At 42.6% G+C, this 23,242-nt stretch overlaps 1 protein-coding gene and 1 non-coding gene across 4 annotated transcripts in view; one reads left to right on the top strand and one right to left on the bottom strand.

Annotated features, from left to right (window-relative positions):
- The window catches only part of Zfyve1 (zinc finger FYVE-type containing 1), a 69,035-nt gene that overhangs the window by 18,590 nt on the left and 27,203 nt on the right, over nucleotides 1-23,242 (bottom strand). For all 3 annotated transcript variants that reach the window (XR_001872842.2, XR_003846541.1, XM_029554436.1), the window contains exons 3-4: nucleotides 19,503-20,007; nucleotides 13,901-14,115 (exon numbers count right to left, since the gene is read on the bottom strand). Coding sequence is in view for 1 of the 3 variants with exons in the window: in XM_029554436.1 (XP_029410296.1) it covers nucleotides 13,901-14,115; nucleotides 19,503-20,007 (720 nt within the window). In the remaining 2 variants the exon portion in view is untranslated. The remainder of the gene's footprint in view (nucleotides 1-13,900; nucleotides 14,116-19,502; nucleotides 20,008-23,242) is intronic.
- Nucleotides 16,157-16,260, top strand: LOC115067114. Its single transcript, XR_003846548.1, has one exon. It is a non-coding gene; the product is annotated as a U6 spliceosomal RNA (small nuclear RNA).

The following is a 23,242-nucleotide window of genomic DNA, read 5'->3' as shown; positions in this document are numbered from 1 at the left end:
TGCTGTGATTGGACCACTACCCCTATATAAGCTTGTGCCTTCCTGCAATAAAGCAAACCTGTGTCACTGAACCTGGTCTCCTGTGTCTGAATGGTGTTCCGCTGACATAGTCTTCTCACCAGCCCTGCACTCTGGAACTGGGCAGAAGAGGCCACGACAGGAGGCAGAACAGGGCAAGCAGAAGAGCTGCCTCAGCACCAGGTGAGCAGAAGAGTGGCCTCAGCCCAGGGTGAGTGGAGGAGCAGCCTTGACCCCCATGAGAACAAAGGAGCGGCACCCACAAGAATGGAGGAGTGGCAGTAGCTGGCAATAACTGTGGGGAGCTGCCTGCCGTCCCTGCAGACGCCATTACAAGATGGCGCTCACATCCGGTTCATGCTGAGCAGTAAATAAGTCAGTACGCATGCCCGAAGTAATTTTCCACCTTCTAGTCTCTGCCTACCTTGTGGCGTGATATGGGCTGATGAGTTTGTGACCAATCAAGAGTTGCCACGTCCAAGACGGGCTTACTAACCTATATAAGGGCTGGGTTTCCGACATTCGGGGTCTTCGCCCTGTAAGCTTATGCTCTCCCTCTCAAGATGCATTAAAGCTTTTCTGCAGAAGGATCCTGAGTGTGCCGCGTCGTTCTTGCTGGCGAGACGATAGCACGGGACGGGTGTAGAGTAATGGTACAGCACTTGCTTAGCATGTATTAGGACCTAAATAAATTCTAACTCCAGCACTTCAAAAAACTAGAATGTTTCTCTTTTCAATAAAGTCATAACAACCAGAGTTGCAAATTCAAGGGTCTCTAAAGGCATATGGTGCCAGTGTTGAATGAGATCAATTTAAAACCAGTGCAGCAGGAACTCAGGAGGACATTCAAATTCAGGTTCTGTAGAGACACCAGGCAGGCCCACAAAACACATCTGTAAGGGATGGCAACCAAGTAGCAATCCTTGATTTAGACTAACAAAGACCCCACAAATAATATCAGCTCTACCCTCCTTAGGGATGGTTTTGTAAAAAAACAACTTGGCAAAAGCACAAAGACTTGAAAGCAAAGATGAATGAAGCATGAAGAATTATAATGAGAACAAACAAAAAATAGGGCATATGTTAGCCTGGACACTTTTCTCTGTCCTCTGTAAATGTGACACATCCTTCAGGGAATTTTGTGATCTCTTCCACAGCAACTTTTTCAACCAACTCAAGACTACATCTTCAGCCATTTCTGAAGCACTACTGCACTAGACACCTAAACCAGGTACTAAGCAGGCGGATGTATAAAGATAGGTATTTCAATTTTACCTCCAAGGCTAGATCACAATTTCCTGTGATCTAGGAAATCTAGAAAATTTCCTGTGTAGCCTCCTCCAAATCCTAGTATGGGTCTTCAAAGGCACTCAACCAGATCTTTTGGGACAAAGTGCCCAGAACCAAACCCCTACTCATAAACCAACCCCTGCCCTCCTCAAAACCAGACCCTGGCTTTGCCCTAACCTTCAGAGAAATGGGGGCATTTGCCCAGTGTGGTGGCACATGTCTTTAATCCCAGCACTCAGGAGGCAGAGGCAGGAGGATTTCTGTGACTTCAAACTTTAGCCAGCCTAGTCTACACAGCAAATTCCAGGCCAGCCAGTGCTACATAGTGATACCTATCTCAAAAAACAAAAAGAGAGAAAGAAATGGGGCATCTTAAAGTATCTCCCAGCTTTTCCTGAAACAAGTTGCAGCTTAATTTCCCATGGTTCTTATGCCCTTAAAAATGCCATCATTCTCTGCCCTGGCTTATATTGTCAAAGGCAACAGGAACCACTTATGACATCAGAAAAGAACTCTTGACAAACCAGGTCAATCCCTTCAGATACTGGCCACCCATCCTCTCACAGGCTGAGTAAGAATAAGCATGCTACTACTCTCACAAGTCACAAGCTAAAGATAACGCATCAGCCTTGACAAGCTTCAGAAGGCATTAGAAGAATCCAGAGTATGGGAATATAACAATAACTGCTTTAAAAATTCAATGTTAGCTTACTTTAGACACAGGGAGAGGGAGAAACTGTCTTCCTTTCACTATAATCTTTCTTTTCTAGTATAGATATAGCCTACTACCTGGTCCATTGGCTTGGTGAGTTCATAATTTTCAAACCCAGGCCTGGAGAAAAAATTCCAAACCTCACATCATTCTGTGATGTCTTGGTCTCTCCTCCTCCTGAGGTCTCAAAGCTAGAAGGGAAAGGCTTCTCCTGACAGTGCCTGTGGAAGTATTTGAGGCAAGTCGGAAGACCTGGTTGCCCGGAAACCAGATGATCTTGAACTTTAGTTGCCTTGGCAACAGTAGGGCTCTTTCCATTGTACCTTTAAGGTTAGCCCCGGTTACCAAGAGCTAGCAGTGGAATTCCTGATTCCAAGCAGACACTGTGTGATCACTGTCGCCACCCTCACACATAGTAACTGTATGAATATTTAATAGATGCTTCCTAATGTGATGGAATTGGAAAGTCTGTGTTTCTACGCTTAGCAATTGGAGGCTAAAGAAGGTATCACATGAAACCTACATGACTTCAACTTGAAAATGTGTCTCCCAGTTATTCAGAACCGTAAGTACAGAAAGCCAACATTAATTCAGTATTCAATTCCCTTTTTGGTTCAATATTGATTCCCCTATTCAGTTGGGATTTGGGTATCTATTTCCAGATTTACATGTTCAGGGAAGTTGTGTTTTGTGGGTATCTAGGCTGGTGCTACTGTGGATCATAAGTAAAGGAGTGGGAAATATCCCAGTTAGAAAAACGGTATTGGGGCCTAGAGACCACAATGTGTCCAGATGATAGGGCACATGATCCTGTCAGCAAGCATAACCATTCCCAGGCACGTATGGACAAGCCACTAGTGGCCACAGACATCGCATCACCCCAACAACTCCAAATACGCAACACAACCTTCCCAAGCTTCATTCCATCTTGTTAATCATGTTTCCAAAATCACCCTTCCCACTCAGTAATGAACATGAACTAAAGGATATTTCAGTAACACAGTGCTGTGTCAGTCAGGGATTGAGAAAGGTCTTGCCATGGGGTCCATGCTAGCCTGAAACTGGTACTGTTCCCACCCTGGTCTCCTAAGTGCTAGTTTTTATAGACAAGCACCACCATACCTCATATGAATTACTTTGTCACAAGATACTAATAGCAATGAAAAGGATAAGGCATATATTATTTACTAATATAAAAAGATCACCAGGATGTATAAATAAATGAGGAAAAAACTAGATGTACACTAGTACTGTGGTGTTATGATATGGTTTTTTGATTCCTGGCATATAACTCTCTCCCAAAGAGAAAGAAAAACTTAGAATTTTCCTTTCTACCCATGTTCATGTAAGTAACTTTAAATTCAGTCACAAAAGAGAGACATGAAAGCAGGATGGAGAACTTGTTAATAAGGGGTTGTCTTAGTTTGTTTCTTCATTGCTGTGACAAAACACTCTGACCAGTACCAACTTGGGGAGGAAAGGGTTTATTTGTCTTACATCTCCCAGGTTGCACGCAGTTCATCAGGGAGCCCAAGGTAGGAACTCAGGGCAGGAACTTGGAGGCAGGAGCTGGAGCACAAGCCATGGAGGAATGCTGCTTACAGGCTTGCTCCCCTGGCCCCTACTCAGCCTGCTTTCTTATGCAACACAGGCCCACCTGCCCAGGGGTGGCACCACCCACAGTGGGCTGGGCCCTCCCACATCACTCATCAAGAAGATGCCCTCAGACATGGCCACAGGCCAGTCCAATAGAGGCAATTCCCCGATTGAGGCTCCCTCAACCCAGGTGTGTCAAGTTGACACTAAAGCTATCCAGCACAGGGGTTCAGTGGGAGTGGGGGAAGGGTAAGAGGATAATGGGATAAATATGCTCTGAACACATTTTATGTACATGTGAAGTGTCAAAGACTAAATGAAAAAAATTTTTTGAAGACAGGGTTTCATAATGCAGACCAGGATGGCCTGGAACTCACTGTATAAAATCAGCCTGGCCTCAAACTCAAGAGATCCTACTGCCTCTGCCTCCTGAGTACTGGTATTAAAGACATGCACCACCACTCCAGCCACCACCTGCTGGATATGGTGGCACACACCTTTAATCCCAGCATTTAGGAAGCAGAGGCAGGTAGATCTCTGAGATCAAGGGCAGCTTGGTCTTATACAGTGAGTTCTATGGGGTAAAAAGGGAGGAGGAGGAGAAACTTAGAATTTCTCATGTTGAAAGTGGGCACATGCTAGTAATCCCAGCATCCAGGATGCAGATGCAGGAGGATCATAGGTTAAAAACCAGCCTGGGTTACAAGACTCTGTCCTAAGAAAACAAAAAGAAAAACTAGCATTTCTCTTGCCCAAAATCAGTCATAGAAATTCTATTCCCCCTATATTTGCCTTCCTGTCTCAGAGCCAGCCATAAGGAAATTCTCTGACTTACCTGTGCTTGATAATATAATTCCCTCCTCATTCCAGAGAGGTCCTGTCCATACTCTAGAGAAAGCACGTGTGTACAGAGGCCATGAAGAATCTGGATGAACAGCCAGGCTTTGCAGAGTTTCTCACAGTCCATTACATTAGCATTACACTGAGCCCTCTCTGTCTAGTCACACTTCAATATAGTTGCCCAGCCTTCAATCATGTCTATGACAGGAAGAAGTCACCATAAAAAGCCAAAAGCCACTGAGGTTCTACAGAGCTGAGCATGTGGAGGCTCCTGGAGGTTGATGTGCCCAGAGAAGTTCCTTCCCCTTTCTCCCATATCTCACCCTATGCACTTCATCTTCTATATCCTTCATAGCATCCTTCATAATAAACTAGTAAATAAGTTTCCTGGAGTTCTGTGGACCACTATTGCAAGTTAACAGAACCCAAGGAAAGAATCCTGGGAACATAGTTTCAGAGAAGGTCTGAAGCACAGATTCAAAACACTCCCTTTCTCCTCTGAAACTGTCTCACTATGTAGCCCAGGCTTTCCCTAAACTCACAATTCTCCTGGCTTCAGTTGGCCAGGCCCCAATTTTCTTTTTTAAATTTAGAGTAGCAAAGAATTATATAAATCATATCAAAACAGATCCCTAGCCTTCTCAGGTATTTATGAAGTGAATTACTGAGGGGAACTGCAAGAAGCAAATGTCATCAAGGAGGAAGCCAGGCATAATGGCACAAACCTACAATCCTAGCACTTGGGAATTAGAAGCAGGAGAACCAGGAGTCAAGGCCATCCTCAGTTACACAGTGAGTTTGAGGCCAGCCTGGGCTACCCGAGACCCTGACTATAAGAAGAAAAATATCAGAGCTGGAGAGATGGCCCACTGGTTAAGAACACTGACTGTTCTTGCAGAAGACCCAGGTTTGAATCCCAGCCCACATGGCAGCTAACAACTGTCCATAACTCCAGTTCCAGGGGATCCAATAGCCTCTTCTGTTCCCCTCGAGCATTGCACAACACATGCAGGCATAACACTCATACACATAGAATAAAAATATTAAATTTTAAAAAAAAAAAAGAAAAAAATATCAAAGAGAGAAAGAAATATGAGAGAAACAGGAAGCCAAACAAATTGTTCAGGCATTGATCAATCATCTGGCTATACCCACTCCAACACTCTTATCCTAAAAAGAACTTATGAATATTTACAATTCCCTGAGCGCCTCAGCAGAGCCTTTCTTCCCATGGACAGGAGTCATTCCCTTTAGTACAACCCAGAATCTACCTGAGATGACAGAAAACATCCAGAACACTTTGTCCTTGCCGGACCTCATTGCAATTTCAGTTGACCAGGCTCATTTAATCTCACAGGACTTCATGCTTATCACTGTATTTAAAGAATACAATTAAGCTGGGCATGTCATCACAGGTCTTAAATCCTAGCACATACCTTTAATCCCAGGTAGAGGCAGGCAGATTCCTGTGAGTTCAAGGCCAGCCTGGTCTACGTAGTGAGTTCCAGGCCAGTTGGGACTACAGGGAGACTCTGACTCCAAAAGACCAAAAAAAAAATAATAATAATAATAAAATAAAATAAAATACAATTAAACTGTTTTCCTCACAAGTGCCTAACAACCCGCCTTGGATAGGACAGCCAAAACTCCCTAGGGAAAAATCACTGAGTTTTTTACATGTCTGACGATCTCAAACACTAGGCTGGGTTTCAGGAAGAACTAGAAACTGCTATAATCCTGTCCCTGCGCTATTCAACTTACCATGGTGACCAAGATATAAACCCTGTATATACATCATAGCATGGATTCAGCCTCTTTTGAGATATTTAAATTGCTTAAGACTAGTCTTCCAATGATGGCCTTAGGGCCCTAACAAGGACATGCTGCTCATACATCCAAGTACACATTAGTCTCAAATTTTAATTAGACGTACTTCATGAATCATTCACAGAGAATTTTTCATAGTTATTTTTATTAACCCCTCCAGATAGTTAATATTCATTGAACATTTACTATATAACAAATACTTTGTTTCTTTCAGGGGAAAGAAGGGAGTTGAGACGGGGTCTCACTGTAGTCCAGGCTGGTCTCAAATTTACCATAATCCTCATGCTTCCTAAGTACTGAATTATAGACATGAACAGCCATGCCTGGTTCTGGTACTTTAAATATGCTTTCATTTAATCCCTACCTCAGGTATTAGGAGCCTTCTATTAGGTAATACATCCCATGTTTAAGGGAGAGGGAAGTTTCTATGTAGCCCAGAGGCTGGTCTAAAACTTGGTATGCAGCCCAGGCTAGCCTCAAACCCACAATCCTCCTACCTCACAGCAGTGGGATTTCAGGCATATGTAACTGTGTCCAGCTTTCAACTACCCCTTTTATAGATAAGGTTTGAAGTAATACTACAAAGGGAGAAATTTTTGTCTATTTTATTTACCACAGTATTCTCAATGATTTAAACCCTACTGACACATAAGTGCACTTATTGATTTGCTGAATGACTGAAGGAATTAATGAACTAATTTCTGAAGATCAAGCAACTGGTTAGTAGCAGGGCTCAGATTCCAACATATCAATCTGATTCCAGAGCCCAATTTTTTTTTTTTAGTTCTTTTTTAATTTTTTTTTTTTTTTTTTTTTGTCTTTTTGAGATGGATTCTCCCTGTAGCCCCAGCTGGCCTGGAACTCACTTTAGACCAGGCTGGCCTTGAACTCACAGAAATCTGCCTGCCTCTGCCTCCCAAGTGCTGGGATTAAAGGTGTGCTCCACCACACCCGGCCTGTTTTAATTTTTTTTCCTCCATAATTTTTTTTTTGGTTTTTTTTTTTTTTGAGACAGGGTCTCCCTGTAGCCCCAGCTGGCCGGGAACTCACTTTAGAACCAGGCTGGCCTTGAACTCACAGAGATCTGCCTGCCTCTGCCTCCTGAGTGCTAGGATTAAAGGCATGCGCCACCATGCCATGCCCAGCCTCCATAATTATTTTTATATGTGTATGTGTGTATTGCTTGCATGTAGGTAAGTGCACCCATGTTATACAATGCCTGTGGAGGACAGAAGAGGCTGTCCGAGCCCCTGGAACTGGAGTTATGGACAGTTGTTAGCTGCCATGTGGGTGCTGGGATTCAAACCTGGGTCTTCTGTAAGAACAACCAGTGTTCTTAACCACTAAGCCATCTCTCTAGTCCCTGTTTTAATTTTTTTGAGATAGGGTCACATGCAGCCCAGGCTGCCCTCAAGCTGCCTATGTAGCTGAGACTAGTTTTGAACTCCTGGTCTTCCTGCCTCCACTTCCCAAGTGCTGTGATTACAGGCATGCATCATCACCATATTCAAATCCCAAACCTTAAGTAATATGCAAAAAACATAATTTCTGTTTGGTGATTTTTTTTTTAAAAGTTTATAGAGACATTGTCTCATTCTGTAGCCTAGTCTTCCCTGAAATTCACTACATAGACCAAACTGGTCTTGAATTTGTAATGCCCCTCCTGCCTGAGAGGGCTGAGAATATAGGCATGTGCTACCACACCCAGTTAACTTTTTTAAATAAAAATTTTAAGTAGTGAGGAAACTGTATTTTCCGCAAAGCTATGTAACAGGTCACAGCATACACTGCAAGAGAACTATGAGCCACAAAAGTAAAGATTCTCAAGGGCCTTTAGAAATTTTTTAAATTTTTTTTATGTGTATGAGTGTATTGCCTGTATGTATGTAAGTGCACCCGTGTCATGAAATACCAGTGGAGATCAGGAGAGAACGTTGGATTCCCTGGAACTGGAGTTATGAACAGTTGTAAGCTGCCATGTGGATGCTGAAAACCAAACCCGAGTCCCTTGCAAGAGCAGCCAGTGCTCTTAACCACTGAGCCATCTCTCCAGCCCGAAAAAATGTTTAATTACATTATATGAATGTATGTATATGGGGGGTGCACACACCTTCCACCATACAGATCCCAGGGAATCAATTTCTGGTCAACAGGCTTGGCAGCAAGTACCCTTCCCACTGAGTCATCTCACCACCATTACCTCCACCCCCACAGCAGACTTTTCTCTCTCTTTTTTTTTTGGTCTTTTTGAGACAGGGTCTCCCTGTAGTCCCAGCTGGCCTGGAACTATGTAGACCAGGCTGGCCTTGAACTCACAGAGATTCACCTGCCTCTGCCTCCAGAACACTGGGATTAAAGGTGTGCACCACCATATCCGACATCTTAATACACAAAAATGTTAACTGTGGGCTGAGAGGGCAGCTTAGTGGCAGACACTTGCCCAGCAATCCCCAGCATGGCAAATCTAAAAAGAAAAAACGAAGGAAATGCCATGTTAGCAATGGCTAGTCCCAAGGGAGGGCTTATGTGTGGTCCTTCTTTTCACTTCCAGCCTCTCTTGCTGCATCTACATTTTCTATGCTCACACATAATCCCAATCTAGCCCAAAAGGACGTGAATTTACACTGACTGCTCAATGAACAAACATCCTAAAACTAGATTTTTTTTTTTACATTTATTATTTACTGTGTATATCTGTGGAGGTCAGAGGACAATCTGTGGGAGTTGATTCTCTCCTACCATGCAGGTCCCAGGAATGGAACTCTGGTCATAATTCTGGGCAGCAAGCACCTTTACCTGCTGAGCTATCTGGCCAGCCCTAGAATTTTCATGGTATCAACAACTTTTAAATTTCTCTTGGGAAATTTTTTCCTGCCTTCAGTAGATCCAGGGAATGCTTTGACTAATGCATGTGAGATCAGATACCAAATTTTCATCAAGACTCCTAAACAATTCTGTTTGGTTAGTTAGTTTTTGTTTGGGGGGAGGGTGTTTTGTTTTAAAATTTTTATTTTTTTGTGTATGAGTGTATTGCCTGCATATATGTAAGTGTACCTATGTCATGAAATGCCCACAGAGGTCAGAAGAGGGCATCAGATTCCTCTGGAACTGGAGTTACAAATGATATTAGCTGCCATGTGGGTGCCAGGTCCTTTACAAGAGCAGCCAGCACTCTTAACTGTTGAGTTATCTTTCCAGCCCTGGTTGTTTTGGTTTTTTTAAGATATGGTTTTACTACAAAGCTCAGAATGGCTTAGAACTCAATATACAACCCAGGCTGGCCTTGAACTCAAGATCCTCCTGCTTCAGCCACAGCTGGAATTACAAGCATGTGCCACCACACCCAGCTTTATCTGTGCCTCTAATGGACAGGTTCTGGGTCAGGATAACTATGACCCTTTCCTTGAGTTCAATTAATTTGCTCGAGAGATTCACACAGTAGAGCTTGGTGGCACATACCTGTGACCCCAGCATCCTAATATGTAGGAGGTTGCAGTTGGAGACTTGCAAGTTTGAGGATAAGTTTGGTCTGCACATCAAGACCTTGCCATTAAAGGCTGAGCTGTAGCTTAGTGGTAGAATACTTATGTAGCATGCCAAGATCCTGAGTAGCAACAAATAACTCAAGGTTTGGTCTTTTTGAGACAGAGTCTCCCTGTAGCCCCAGCTATCCTGGAACTTACTATGTAGACCAGGCTGGCCTTGAACTCTCAGAGATCTGCCTGCCTCTGCCTCCCAAGTGCTGGGATTAAAGGTGTGCCACGCCCAGCAAAGCAATAACCCAGTGGTTCCACTGGGGCTTGAACCCAGGACCCCTAACCAATTCTTAATTGGTGATTTTCAATCATTTGCAATATCCTAAGTCATAATGTCTATTTTATTATTCCTACTTCCATTGTTGAAGCAACTTACTGCTTATTGATGGCTGGTCAATGCAATAGTGAGCCACTGTAGGAAATAGGTGACAACACAAAGGGCAGAGATTTCCACCCAGGGAAAGCCCATGATGCTATTTATAAATGGGCAACAAAGCAAGGGGTGATGACACAAACCTATAATCCTAGCACTTAGAAGGTAAAAGGATCAGGAGTTCCAGGTCAGACTCAGCATATAGCAAATTTGGGCCCATTCTGGGCTCCATGAGTCCCTGTCTCAGAGAAAAACAGAAGGGCAGACTGGAAAGATGGCTCAGCAGTTAAGAGCACACACTGCTGTTGTAGAGGACCAGAGTTAGGTCCCAGCACCCACATCAGGTGGCTCACAGCTGCCTGTTAACTCCAGTTCCAGGGGATTCAATGCCCTCTCCTGGTCCTCAGGGGCTCCTGCAATCAAGTACATATAACTCCACACACATACCTTCAAGTGAAAAATCAATCTTTAAAAAAAAAACAACAAAACAGACAACAGAAGAATGCACCTGATAGGTTACATAGCACCTATTACAGTTGAAATGCTAGAAATCTCTGCCCCGCAGCAAACTGTTGGAAAGCAGCCAGTACCACCCTCAATCAGAAACATCAGAGGGAAAATGGGACTTCACTGTGCTATCAAGACAACACATAGATCCTACTGCCAGGATACACAAGAAAGAAAAAAAAAAAAGCCTGGCTTTAAAGGAAAATGGTAACACTTCTTAAAGATGGGTGCCCTAGTTTGCTTTTCTGTTGCTGTGATAAACATCAATGACCAAAAGCAACTTAGAGAAAAGTGGGCTAATTTTAGCTTACAGGTTATACTCCATCATCCAGGAAAGTCAAGGCAAGAATTCAAGCAAGAACTAGCACAGAAGCCATGGATGACCACTGCTTGCTGAATGGTTCCCCTGGTTTGTTCAGCTACCTTTCTTGAACAGCCCAGGATCATATGCCTAGGAATGGTACCACCCACATCAATTAGCAAGAAAATGTCCCCAAGGACTAGGGAGATTGGTTAAGAGCATTTATTGCTCTTCCAGAAGACCCGAGTTCAATTTCCAGTAACCAAGTCAGGTGGCTAACAATTTCCTGTAATTCCAACTTCAGGGGATCCAATACCCTCTTCTGCTCCCACAGATGCACAGACGGATACAGATACCCTACACACACACACACACACACACACACACACACACACACAAATAATTTTTAGTCCCAGCCCTTGGGAGGCAGGGGCAGGTGGATCTCTGTGAGTTCAAGGCCAGCCTGGTCTACATAGTGAGTTCAGGTCAGCTAGGAGACCCTGTATCAAAAAAAAAAAAAAAAAAAATGAGGAACTAGAGAGATGGCTTAGTGGTTAGGAACACTAACTGCTCTCGCAGAGGATTCAGGTTTGATTCCCAGAGCCGACATGGCAGCTAACAACCGTCCTTAATTGCAGTTCCAGGTGCACAACACGGGCGCACTTACACACAAGCAGGCAATAAACTCATACACACAAAATAAAAATAATAAATATTAAAAACAAAAACATACATGTACAGTAAAAATAAATGAGAGAACAAGTGAGAAAGAGAGAGCGAAAAAAAAAGAAAGAAAGAAAGAAAGAAAGAAAGAAAGAAAGAAAGAAAGAAAGAAAGAAAGAAAGAAAGAAAGAAAAAAAGAAAATGTCCCACAGACATGCCTACAGGCCAATCTAATGGAAGAAATCTCTCAATTGAGGTTCCCTCTTCCTAGGTATGTCAAGCTGACAGTCAAGATTAGCCATCACAATGAGTTTGTCAACAGGTGAGCCCCCCCATATCACTAATGGATTTTAGACGATACAGGACATGATTTTAAGTGACACACTGAATGACATCAAATTCCAGAGCAGGAATTTCCCCCCTTCCAATTCTTTTCCAAAGTTTCAGAATCTGCTCTGGAAGACGTCTCATACAGATAGCCTCCAAAATAACTGCTCATCTTCCTTTTGAGTTTTTTTTTGCTGGTGATGGATTTGTTTTGTCTTTTTGAGACAGGGTCTCCCTGTAGCCCCAGCTGTCCTGGAACTCACTTTGAAGACTAAGCTGACCTTGAACTCACAAAGATCCACCTGCCTCTGCCTCCTGAGTGCTGGGATTAAAGGCATGTACCACCACATCCAACCTAATTTTATTTTGAGACAGGATTTCACTATACAACCCTAGCTGGTCTGGAACTCACTATATCAACTAGGCTGGTCTTATGAGTGCTGGGATTACAGCCATGCACCACCACACCAGGCTAATTTTTCTTTTTAATAATAAAGGATAAAAGGTTCCAGAACCTTCCATGAAAAAGTATCTCACTAGAAAATATTATTCTATTTGCTGAGAGCAACCTTCCTATTATTCTAAGCTCTGGAATAAAATGGGCCAGAGTTGATGTCATTCTTGGATGAATGGGTTAATGAGTTATCAGGAAATGGCTGTGTTATAAAGCAAACTCCCCAGAACACTTGTCCCATCTTACTGTATGCCCTCCACCATGCTATGACGCAGCAAGATGCTCCCTCACCAGACTATGGGCAGATGTTGCAAAATGCTCTTAGACTTTCCAGCCTCCATGCTTGTAATTCAAATAAACCTCCATTCTTTACAAATTACCCAGCCCTGGGTATATTATTATATTTTTATAATTTATATCATTTATTATAATGTATGTGACATTACTGCAGATTAATTTTGTTATAATTATTTTATTATAGCAAAAGAAAGCAGACTAGGCTAGGTAAGAGGGGAAAAAAGCCAGTCAATATAGAGAAAAGCATAAAGCATAACTGTGCTTCACTCCAAATCCAACTCACCAAGACTGGGCCAAACCACCCAGAAACAAATACTTTTTCCCATTATTCAAAAAGTCAAGTTTGGGGACTGGAGAGACAGCTTAGTCGTTAAGAGTACCAGTTGCTCTTGCAGAGGACCCAGGCTCAGTTCCCAGCACCCACATGGCAGCTAACAGCCATTTATAACTCCAGTTCCATGGGATATGTCGCCCTCTTCTGGCCTCCATGGACACTGGACACGTGTGCAACTTACATACATGCTTACATAAACATAAAATAAAAATAATTTTTTTTTTAAAAAAAAAGCCAAGTTGGCCAGGAGTGGTGGCACATGCCTTTAGTCCCAGCACTTGGGAGGCAGAGGCAGGCGGATCTTTGTGAGTTCAAGGTCAGCCTGGTCTACATAGTGAGTTCAGGTCAGCTGGGACTACAGGGAGACCATGTCTCAAAAAGCCAAAAAAAACCCAAGTTTTTCCATAATTAGATTCTATCAATTGGTTTTGTTTGTTCATTGAGGTAGGGTCTCATCCATACCAGACTACCCTCAAACATAATATATAGCAGCTGAGGATGACCTTGAATTCTGCTGTTCCTGCCTCCACTTCCCCACTGCTGGAATTAAGGCATGCAGTATTGGGGATCCAACCCAGGGCTACGTGCATTCTAGGCAAGCACTCTACTAAGTGAGCTACATCCTCACTGTAACTCAAGATTCCCATTGGAGCTCCAAGAAAGATGAAGGTATATGACAGGCCCAACCTCTACTTGCACTTCCTCTTCCTATACTCTCTCCAACCCAAGCTTCGAATCATCTGTACCAAGAATGCAGGAGGACTGAGAGTTCTCACGGCCCACAGGCACCCCCATCAGAAGCACCTGTGGCAGGAGCCAACTGACCTTCAGGGCTTTGAAGATGACCCCTGGATGCCGGGGAGACCTAGTGGTGTTGTTCTCTAAAAGTTGCTCCAAAGCACGCCGAAGCCCAGAGAAGTCTGTGGGAGGGTTGTAAGTCCTTGTTCCTTTGTAGTGAATGGAACTGAAAGCTTCAGGAAAGCGACCCAATTTCCGGAACCGGTCCTGGATGAGCTTCTCTGGTGCCTCTGAGGGGTGATCTGTACAAGCACAAACAGGCACATGGACTTGAGTGCCTTTTTTGAAAACAAGTCACCTATCTTTCACCGAAAAACTCAAGATTAAAGTCTACTGCACATATGTAAAGTACACACACAGGAACAGCTAGTATGTTGCTAGAATTACAGCACTAGCCTGGCCATGCCTGGAAAGGAGCAAGGAGAGAACACACATTAAGCATATCATGAGCTGGCACCAATTACAAGCATGTAATGCATCCCCTACATGCCGAATGTGATATGTACTTTTCTGTATGTTCATTGTGCTTCAAAGAAGAACCTTCAAAAGGATTCATTATGGGGCTGGCAAGAAGGCTCGGCAGGTAAAGACACTTGCTGTCAAGCCTGAGAGCCTGAGTTTGATCTCCTGGACCCACATTGTGGAGGAAGAGTAGATTCCCCCAAGTTGTCCTCTAACCTCCACACATGTGCCATGCTACACAAGCATGCACACATGCACAAAATAAATAAATGTAATTAAAAATAAAATAATCTGAGTTTAAAATAAAAAAAAGGATTCATCCTAAGAAAAATGTAGGCATGTCAAAGCATAAAGGAAAAAAAACGGCCTCAGTGCCCTCCTACTCCCCAAAAGTAAATACACATTTCAATCAAGGTTCACCCTTCAAGTCAGCATCCATATGCAACCAACATCCATATGCAACTAGTTCTATAATGTACTATATCTATCTTAATTTACTCTTTGTTATGATAAACACTAGGAAAAACTTATTCTTTTTAACAGTCTTCCATCCTGTAGGCATATTTAACCAGTCATCTACTAGTAAGCATTCACAATTTTCCACCTGAAGAATTCCAGCTTATACGATGACACTGTGAGCAAGCTGGCAATGCAGGAAGGAGGGGCTCACTAGTCCACCAGCTGCAGGACCGATGGAGCCAGTGTATATTTTAGAGGTTAAGAAATGTTTAGAAGGAATTTTTTGGTTTAACTTCAATATTTTAATGAAATCACTAATACTGAAGATAATTTGGAAGACTAGAAATTAAAGAGCAGTTGCCATAATTCTGCACCTGTTCCCTACACCCAGCTCATCCTGAGATTCTAAAAGAAGGTGAGGAAAGTGCTGGTCATTGGCTTCTCCCTAAGTCACCCAGGAACCTGATCCCCTTCCCTTCCTCCCAACATTACTGCATGCTTGTGGCTGCACGTGCAATCCCTGCTCCTAATGACTTTCTTCTGTTCCTCTGTATAACAAAAACCCAGGCTGAGCATCCCTAATCTGAACATCCAAAATCAGAAATGCTCCAATTCTAAGCTTTTCTGAACATCAGATTTTGGAGCATTTCAGATTTCAGATTCAGAATGCTGCTCTCATAAAGCTTTTGCAAACATTCCTAAAGTCAAAATCTTCAAGTCAAACCTCTGGCCCCAAGCATTTTGAGTAAGGAATACCCAACGTGTAATTCACTTTGCTATTAAACTCCAACCTAGCACTCCTCTATCCAGAAAAGCAAATATCAGAAAAGCAACAGAAAATCAGAAACACCACAAAACAAAGAAAAATGTAATTATCAATTTGCCCCTTTTTGGGGACCACGTCACCCCAAGGCCCTAGTTCCTTCTCAGGGTTTCAGGAAACTGTTATTCCAGGAAAACCTCTGGATTTAGGAGTTAGGCTGCTGTGATTCAAACTCCCAATTTTGCTAGGACCGTCTCAGCAACAGAATGCAAGCAGCTGAATTCACTTTCCTACTTTCCTCATCTGTTAAATATGGCTACAACTGACTGGAATGAATAACAAAGATAGAGTTAACATTTCTTTTTTTAATTTTTTTTATTATTTTTATTTTATGTGTATGCATGTATTGCCTGCATATAGATAAATGCACCCATGGACAGAAGAGATTGTCAAATTCCCTGGAACTGGAGTATCAGACAGTTGTTAGCTGCCATGTGGGTACTGGAATTCCAACCTGGGTCTTCTGAAAGAACAGTCAGCATTCTTAACTACTGAGCCATCTCTCCAGCCCCAGTTAACATTTCTTTTAAAAACACATAGCATAGCACATATGCTAAAATTGGAACAATACAGAGACGATTAGCAAGCCCCCCCACCCCCGCACAAGGATGACATGCAAATTCATGAAGTGTCCCATTATTTAAAAACAAAAACAAACAAACCCACGTAGCATAGAACAGCAAAAAGCAAAACTATGACTTCTGAGGGCCTGGTTATTTCAAAGTCCTGAGCTGACAATTACACCTTACACCCAAATGCTATAAAGACCCAGAGTGGCATAGAAGCACAATCACGAGTGATCATGAGTCAGCCTTTCTTACCTCCTCACCTTTGCTCATAGTCATTGTTACTGAGTCTTTTCCTCTACTTTACAAGGTCATGAGTCACTGGGGCTACCACAATCAACTGCTCCCAGGTCCATCAAAACAACCTCCCTTGTGGCCTAGTCTGTCCCCAACCCTCTTATTGCTATTGCCCTGCCCAGTGCCCATATCTTCCCACCTGAGTATCAGGAAAACTCCTAAAAAACCTCTCAAACTCCAAGCATTGCCCCTCTCTTTATATTGCAACAAGCTACTGAGGGAGGTTCTTGGCACAAGATCCTTCAGAGAAACTGAGCCAAGGCTACCCTTGGTCTGATCCAAGTATTTCCACCACTCCCTCTAAGAAAACTACCTATGCTTCACATGGGCCAACTCTTCATTCATTCACTCAACACACATCTGTGTATCAAACGTTCATCTGTGCTCTTTAAGATGCAGTAGTGAGAAGCTGGACATGGTGGCACATACCTTTAATCCCAGCACTTGGGAGGCAGGGGCAGGTGAACCTTTGTAAGTCTGAGGCCAGCCTGGTCTACGTAGCAAGTTCCAGGCCAGCTGTTACTACAGGGAGACTCTGTCTTAAAAAAAAAAAAAAAAAAAAAAAAAAAAGATGCAGTAGTGAATAAAGTGGGCAGAGCTCCTGCCTTCCTGCTCTTTCCATTCTTATGGAAAAGACCAACAACAAATAAACACAGAGTTCAGGTGAGACAGGTGCAGGTAGAAGGTGAGAGCTCCAGGTACAGGAAGGACCTCGCTAGAAGGAGAGTCAGGAAAGGCTCTGGCTGGGTCAGAGTTGAGTCTACAGCTAACTGGGCAAAGTGGTTCGAAGAAAGAGAGAGGGTGTATGCAAAAAAAGCAGGAACACAGAAAAAGTGGTATAGCTAGTGGGAAAGAGAGAGAGAGAGAGAGAGAGAGAGAGAGAGTCTGTGCATACAAGTATGCATTTCTACATGTGGTGGGGAAAGAATGGTAAACCAGTGGTCAGAGACATGGATAGGGTTAGAGAACAGAACATTTAGGAGTTTAGATTACATCTTATTTTATTTTGGGTTTTGAGACAAAGTCCCACTATGCTTCAGGCTGACCTCAAACTTGAAATTCTCCTTCCTCAGTCTCTTAAGTGCCAGGATTATAGACATCTGTGCCCTTACCCAGATACTGTATTACTTTTTTTTCTCTCTTTTTTGGTTTTTTGATTGGGGGTCTCGGGTAGCCTAGGCTAACCTCCAAACTCACTATGAAGTGGAGGCTGGCATTGGACTCCTGGTTGTAGCACACACCTTTAATCCCAGCACTCAGGAGGCAGAGGCAGGCAGACCTCTGTGAGTTCAGGCCTGGTTTACATAGTGAGTTCCAGGCCAGCTGGGATTACAGGGAGACCCTGTCTCAAGAAGACCAAAAAAAAAAAGAGAGAGAGAGAGAGAGAAAACAAACTCTGGATGGCAGGTAGAGAATGTATCCAAAGGATTGATGCTGGAGTTTAGGAAGCTACAGGAGAACCAGCAGAAATTTCCTTAGCAACACCTGCTCAGTGAAGCCACAAGAGCTTCTTTCCCTCCTCTACCTAGTAAAGACTCAGCATGAAGACATGACTTCCTCTTTCCTAGATCCCACTAGGAGGTGTACAGTTCCTCCTCTGCATTCCCATAGCTCCAGTGTCCACATGTGCTGCAGAAGAGATCACTAGATGGTCTCCTCAATTACATTGAGAGCTATTCAAGCATGGTGGTTGTTTTTAGCTCTCTGCCTCAGTGCCCAGCACATGACAAGAGTACTGTCTTGACTGAATGAACAGATGAGTGGTGTAATTGTTTTAGGCACTAGACTACTATCCCCACTACATCCAGTCACTACCACTGCACCTGCGCCTCCCATTTCCATGATAACCTTGCTCTATTTCTCTAAGAAAACAGAAACAGTAAGACAAAACACACATGCATGATGACACGCACACACACAGCACATCTACCTGCTTACTTGTAATCAGTGTCCATACCACTGCTCTCTCCTATAGATATGAACTGTCCTGGTCATAAAACCAACCTCCACCTTGCACCACTCCAGCTGTTCCTGCTCTTTTTCTTTTGCATTTTTGTTTTGAGACAGGATCTCACTATGTACACCAGGTTGGCCTCAAACTAACAGCAATCCTCCTGATGCTACCTCCTGAGTGCTGGGATCACAGGTGTTCACCAACACACTCAGCACTCCTTCCTTTTTTTCTTGCAGTACTGGAAATTCAACCAGAACTTCAAGCATGCTAGGCACCTCATCTCTTTCTCACATACGCCTTACTCCCTCTCCAATGACTCATTCTCATCAGTATACCAATGTCTTAATATTAAAAAGGGAAGTTCTTTGAAATTCCACACGAGCACCAGCTACCACTTTATTGTTCTGTCTGCTTCTCTTCATGGAACTCTTGGAAAGATACAACCTACATCCTTCATTCATGTTCATATTCATATTCATTCATTTATTCTCTCTCTCTCTCTCGCGTGTGTGTGTGTGTGTGTGTGTGTGTGTGTGTGTGTTTGAGGCAGGGTTCATGTAGCCTAGGTTGGCTGAAACTCATTATGCAGCTAAGGATGATCTTGAACTCTGCCTCTTGAATACTGGGATTATAGGCATGCATGCAACACCAAACCCAGCTTTGTTTATGAGTGTAACAGGCTCTCACTATATAGCCCAGACTTGTCTCAAATTCACAATCCTCCTGCCTCAGCTTCCTGAATGCTGGGATTCCAGGCATATGCCACTATGCCGGGTTCTATTCTCTTGATCCCACTCTAATCAAGTTTTCACTCTCACTATTCCAGGAAACAGGGCTTATCCAGATATCCAAGGACCTAAATTCACTAGCAATTCTCAATCCTTGCCAGAGTTGATCACTCTATCCATCTTGGAACAATGTCTTAATCTTGCCTAGGCAAATTTTTTCTGGCCATTCCACCACCAGCAACATTCCAGAGGCCACCCAGAAAGGTCACTGTGACACAGCACATGAGAGGACACTTCCTTGTACCCAGGTCAATCTGTGACACAGCACCCATCTACTCACCAGAGCCCAGTAGTTGAGTGTGCACAGTCTCATGGAAAATAATAACTGCAGGGCCCAGGGTGGATAAGGGGACATCCAGGCCACAGCGAGCAGTGGTAGCCTTGAGCTCCTTGGTAAAGTGCTTCAGATAAGCTTCCGAGGCATCCCCAAGGAATTTGAAGAGGTCATTATGCAGCCGGTCTGCATGAGTTCGATAGATGACCAGGTCTGAGATGGCCAGGACCTTTAGCAGCAGCCGTGTTCTCTGGCTTAGATTCACGGTAGCCCCCAAGAGTCCTTCTGTGTCTATCACTGCTACTTTGTGGACTGGGTCATAGGCTGCCCACACTCCTACTGTGCAGGACTCCTGAGCAGGGGACGTTTTGAAGACTTCCCGACCATAGAAGAAAGTGTGGTTGAGGGTATGAGACTTTCCATCACCAGTATTTCCAAAAATGGAAACCACCTTCAGGTGCTGATCAGGTTTACAGTCCAATTTCCTAATAAAGTCCTCTTCATTTGTTACCTTCAAAAAAAAAGGGGGGAGAGACAATAAACTATGGAAACCACATAACTAGTATCTCCAAGGACAAGTGCTTCCCAGGGCCAAGGCCCTTTGTCTGACTTGTCAAGGAGGGGGAGAAAAGAAGTCCCAGCACAAGAGCGCCACCATTACCTCCCACCCTTAGCAAACAGCTCACAGGATCCTCTGAAGTCTGTCAATATAAGATCTTTGTGGTCATATAAGAGCTAAAACTATAAAATTCTTAAGACTATATCTTTGAGTTAAGTAATAGTTTCCTTTTTTAAAAATTTTATTTATTACTTTTTATTTTTGTTTGTGTGAGTGTGTCATCTGCATTATGTAAATGTACCATGTCATGCGATGCTGAGGAAGTCAGAATAGGGCATTGGATTCCCCTAGAACTGAAGTTATGGATGACTGATAGCCGCCATGTGGGTGCTGGGAATTAAACCCGGTCCTCTGCAAGAACAGTCAGTGCTCTTAACCATTCACACATTCACGCAGACACATGTGGAAGTCAAAGGACAACTTAATTCCCTCACCATGTGAAACGCAGGCAGGCACCTTTACCCACTTAGTCACCTGGCTGGGTTTTGTCATGACTGTACCCATTCCCCACTTCTAGTCTTCCTAAATTTCTGCTCACTGAACTTTGGAGGGGGTTGAAAATGCTATGGTGAGAGTATATAGTCTCACTATTGGAAAATAATGTGCATTGTACTGAAGTAATGCCTACCGGCCTAAAGTTTAGCTTGGGTTTTTACTGTACTATTTCTATACTGACATGTTTCAATTGGTTAGGAAAAACATGAGACCCCAGCTTGTGGAAAGAATTACACATCAGAAAGATTCCACTGCAAAATGTATCCTAAATCATTTCAACTACTTTTTCAGTGGGGAAAAATGATGGTGTATTTTCCTTAAATTTATGGTAGTCTTTATTTAAACTTCACTTCAAAACCTTTTACCAAAAAAATAAGAAAAGTATATGAAATTAATATAATCACATTTCTCTTATTTTCAAGACATTAAAGTGTTTTTGAGTGATAATTACAGAATTTACAATAGTTTGTATTAAAAAGTATTTGTATTTATAATCCAACCCCCTAAATATGTTTATGAAGAGGGACAAGTTACAGTTTTACCCACCCCAACATCTACCAAACTAACTACAAATGCCAAAACAAAAATATTTTCCCTCTGGGGCTGGAGAGATGGCTCAGCAGTTAAGAACACTGGTTGTTCTTGCAGAAGACCTGGGTTCAAATCCAAGCAGCTAACAACTGTCTGTAACTCCAGTCCCAGGGGATCCCACAGCCTCTTCTGACCTCCATGGGCATTGCACGACACGGGTGCACTTACCTACATGCAGGCAATACAAGCATACACATAAAATAAAAATAATAAAAATTAAAAAAAATATATATATATATATTCCCTCTAAAAATGATAAAAACTTCAGAGGGCGGGATGAGGCTTTTGACTGGAGTCCTGGGATGGAAGGACAGGCCCAGTGTCCGTCCACGTCTATGAACTCCTTTCTCGGCATGGTCAATGACTTTTCTCGCATTGCAGAATTGTATATAGGTGGTATTTGCATACTGAAAGGCAAATCACCCTGCAGAATTTCTTGGTTCTTGCCCAATTTGGCTGGCTTATTGGATTTCAACATGAGTGTATTTTTAAAATTGATTTTTCTCTTCATTTGTTTCAATCAATTTTACTGTAATATATTCAATTTCAATAAAAGATAAATTATTATAAAAAAAACAAAACTTTAGTGGGGTAGAATGGCACATGCCTATAATCTCAGCATTTGGGAGACTGAGGCAGGAGCACCAGCTGAAGATCAGCTTGAGCTACAATGTGGAAAGTTTCAGGTCAGCCTGGTTTACAGCCTGGTTTACATAGTGCAAAATTAGGATGGGAAGATAGCTCAGCAGGCAAAAGTGCTTGCTACACAAGCTGGACAACCTGAGTTCAATCCCCGGATTCCACAGGGGAAGGAAAGAACCAACTCCCAAAAAGTTATCCTGTGATTTTTCACATGGGCACTGTGGCACGAGCACACACACACACACACACACACACACACACACACACACACAAATCAGATACACACAGAATAATAAAGTTAAGTAAATAATAAAAATTTCATTCTTACCAGTAACATTTAAACAGAAATGTCAAAAAAAAAACAAAAACACGTGACATGAATGTAAACAATTATCAATATTTGCTCTGTAGGAAAAATGAAAGACTTAAGTACTGATAAATGCTCAACAAGATTATAGGAAAACATGATTACACAAAAAGAGCCAGACATAAAAGGCCACATAATGTATGTGATTCCATTTATGTTAGATGCTCAAAACAGGGCAGTTCATAAAGTAGAAGGCAGACTAGTGGTTGGGAACAACTAGAGAGAGCAAGGAACAGGAGGGGCTGTTAATGGGTACAAGATCTCTACTTGGGCCATGAATCCTAAGTGTTCTCGGTTGTTTTGTGAACAGACTAAAATAAAAGCAGTGAATTCTCTATTTCATTTATTGACTTATTTATTTTGTGGCATTGGGGATCAAACCAAAGGCTTTGCTCATGCTAATGAACTCTATACTTTAAAACAGTGGCTTTGAGCCGAGGACATAGTTCTGTGGTAGAACACTTGCCTAGCATGTAGAAATAGGAATATAGAGCCAGGCGTGGTGGCGTACACCTTTAGTCCCGGCAGAGGCAGGTGGAACTCTGTGAGTTTGGGGCCAGCCTGGTCTACACAGTGAATTCCAGGCCCGCTGGGGCTACAGGGAGACCCTGTCCCAAAAAACATTAAATTAAATTTCATTGTTACCAATAACATTTAACAGAAAAAAAAAATTGTGACATGAAAGCAAACAACTATCAGTATTTACTTAACATTCTGGAAGAATAAAAGAATTAATATGTTCAACACTATTACATGAAAAGAGCCAGACACAAAAGGTCACATATTATGTTATTTCATTTATGTTAGATGTTCAGAATGGGCCAGTTCATGAGACAGAAATGCATTTGAATACATTAAAAGGGTGGATTTATAGCATATAAATTATATTTTAATAAAGTTGTGGGGGTTTTTCCACTTAATTAAATTTTTGCAAATTTCACACAATAGATTTTGACCATATTTAGATTCCCTGCCCTATCTGCACTTTCCCTTACCCCAGCCCAATTTCATGTACTTGTTTTTATATACATA

The sequence above is a fragment of the Nannospalax galili genome, unplaced genomic scaffold (genome assembly GCF_000622305.1).
Source record: "Nannospalax galili isolate Female #2095 unplaced genomic scaffold, S.galili_v1.0 scaffold24, whole genome shotgun sequence".
Lineage (NCBI taxonomy): Eukaryota > Metazoa > Chordata > Mammalia > Rodentia > Spalacidae > Nannospalax > Nannospalax galili.
This window is presented reverse-complemented; position numbering and strand designations above follow the sequence as displayed.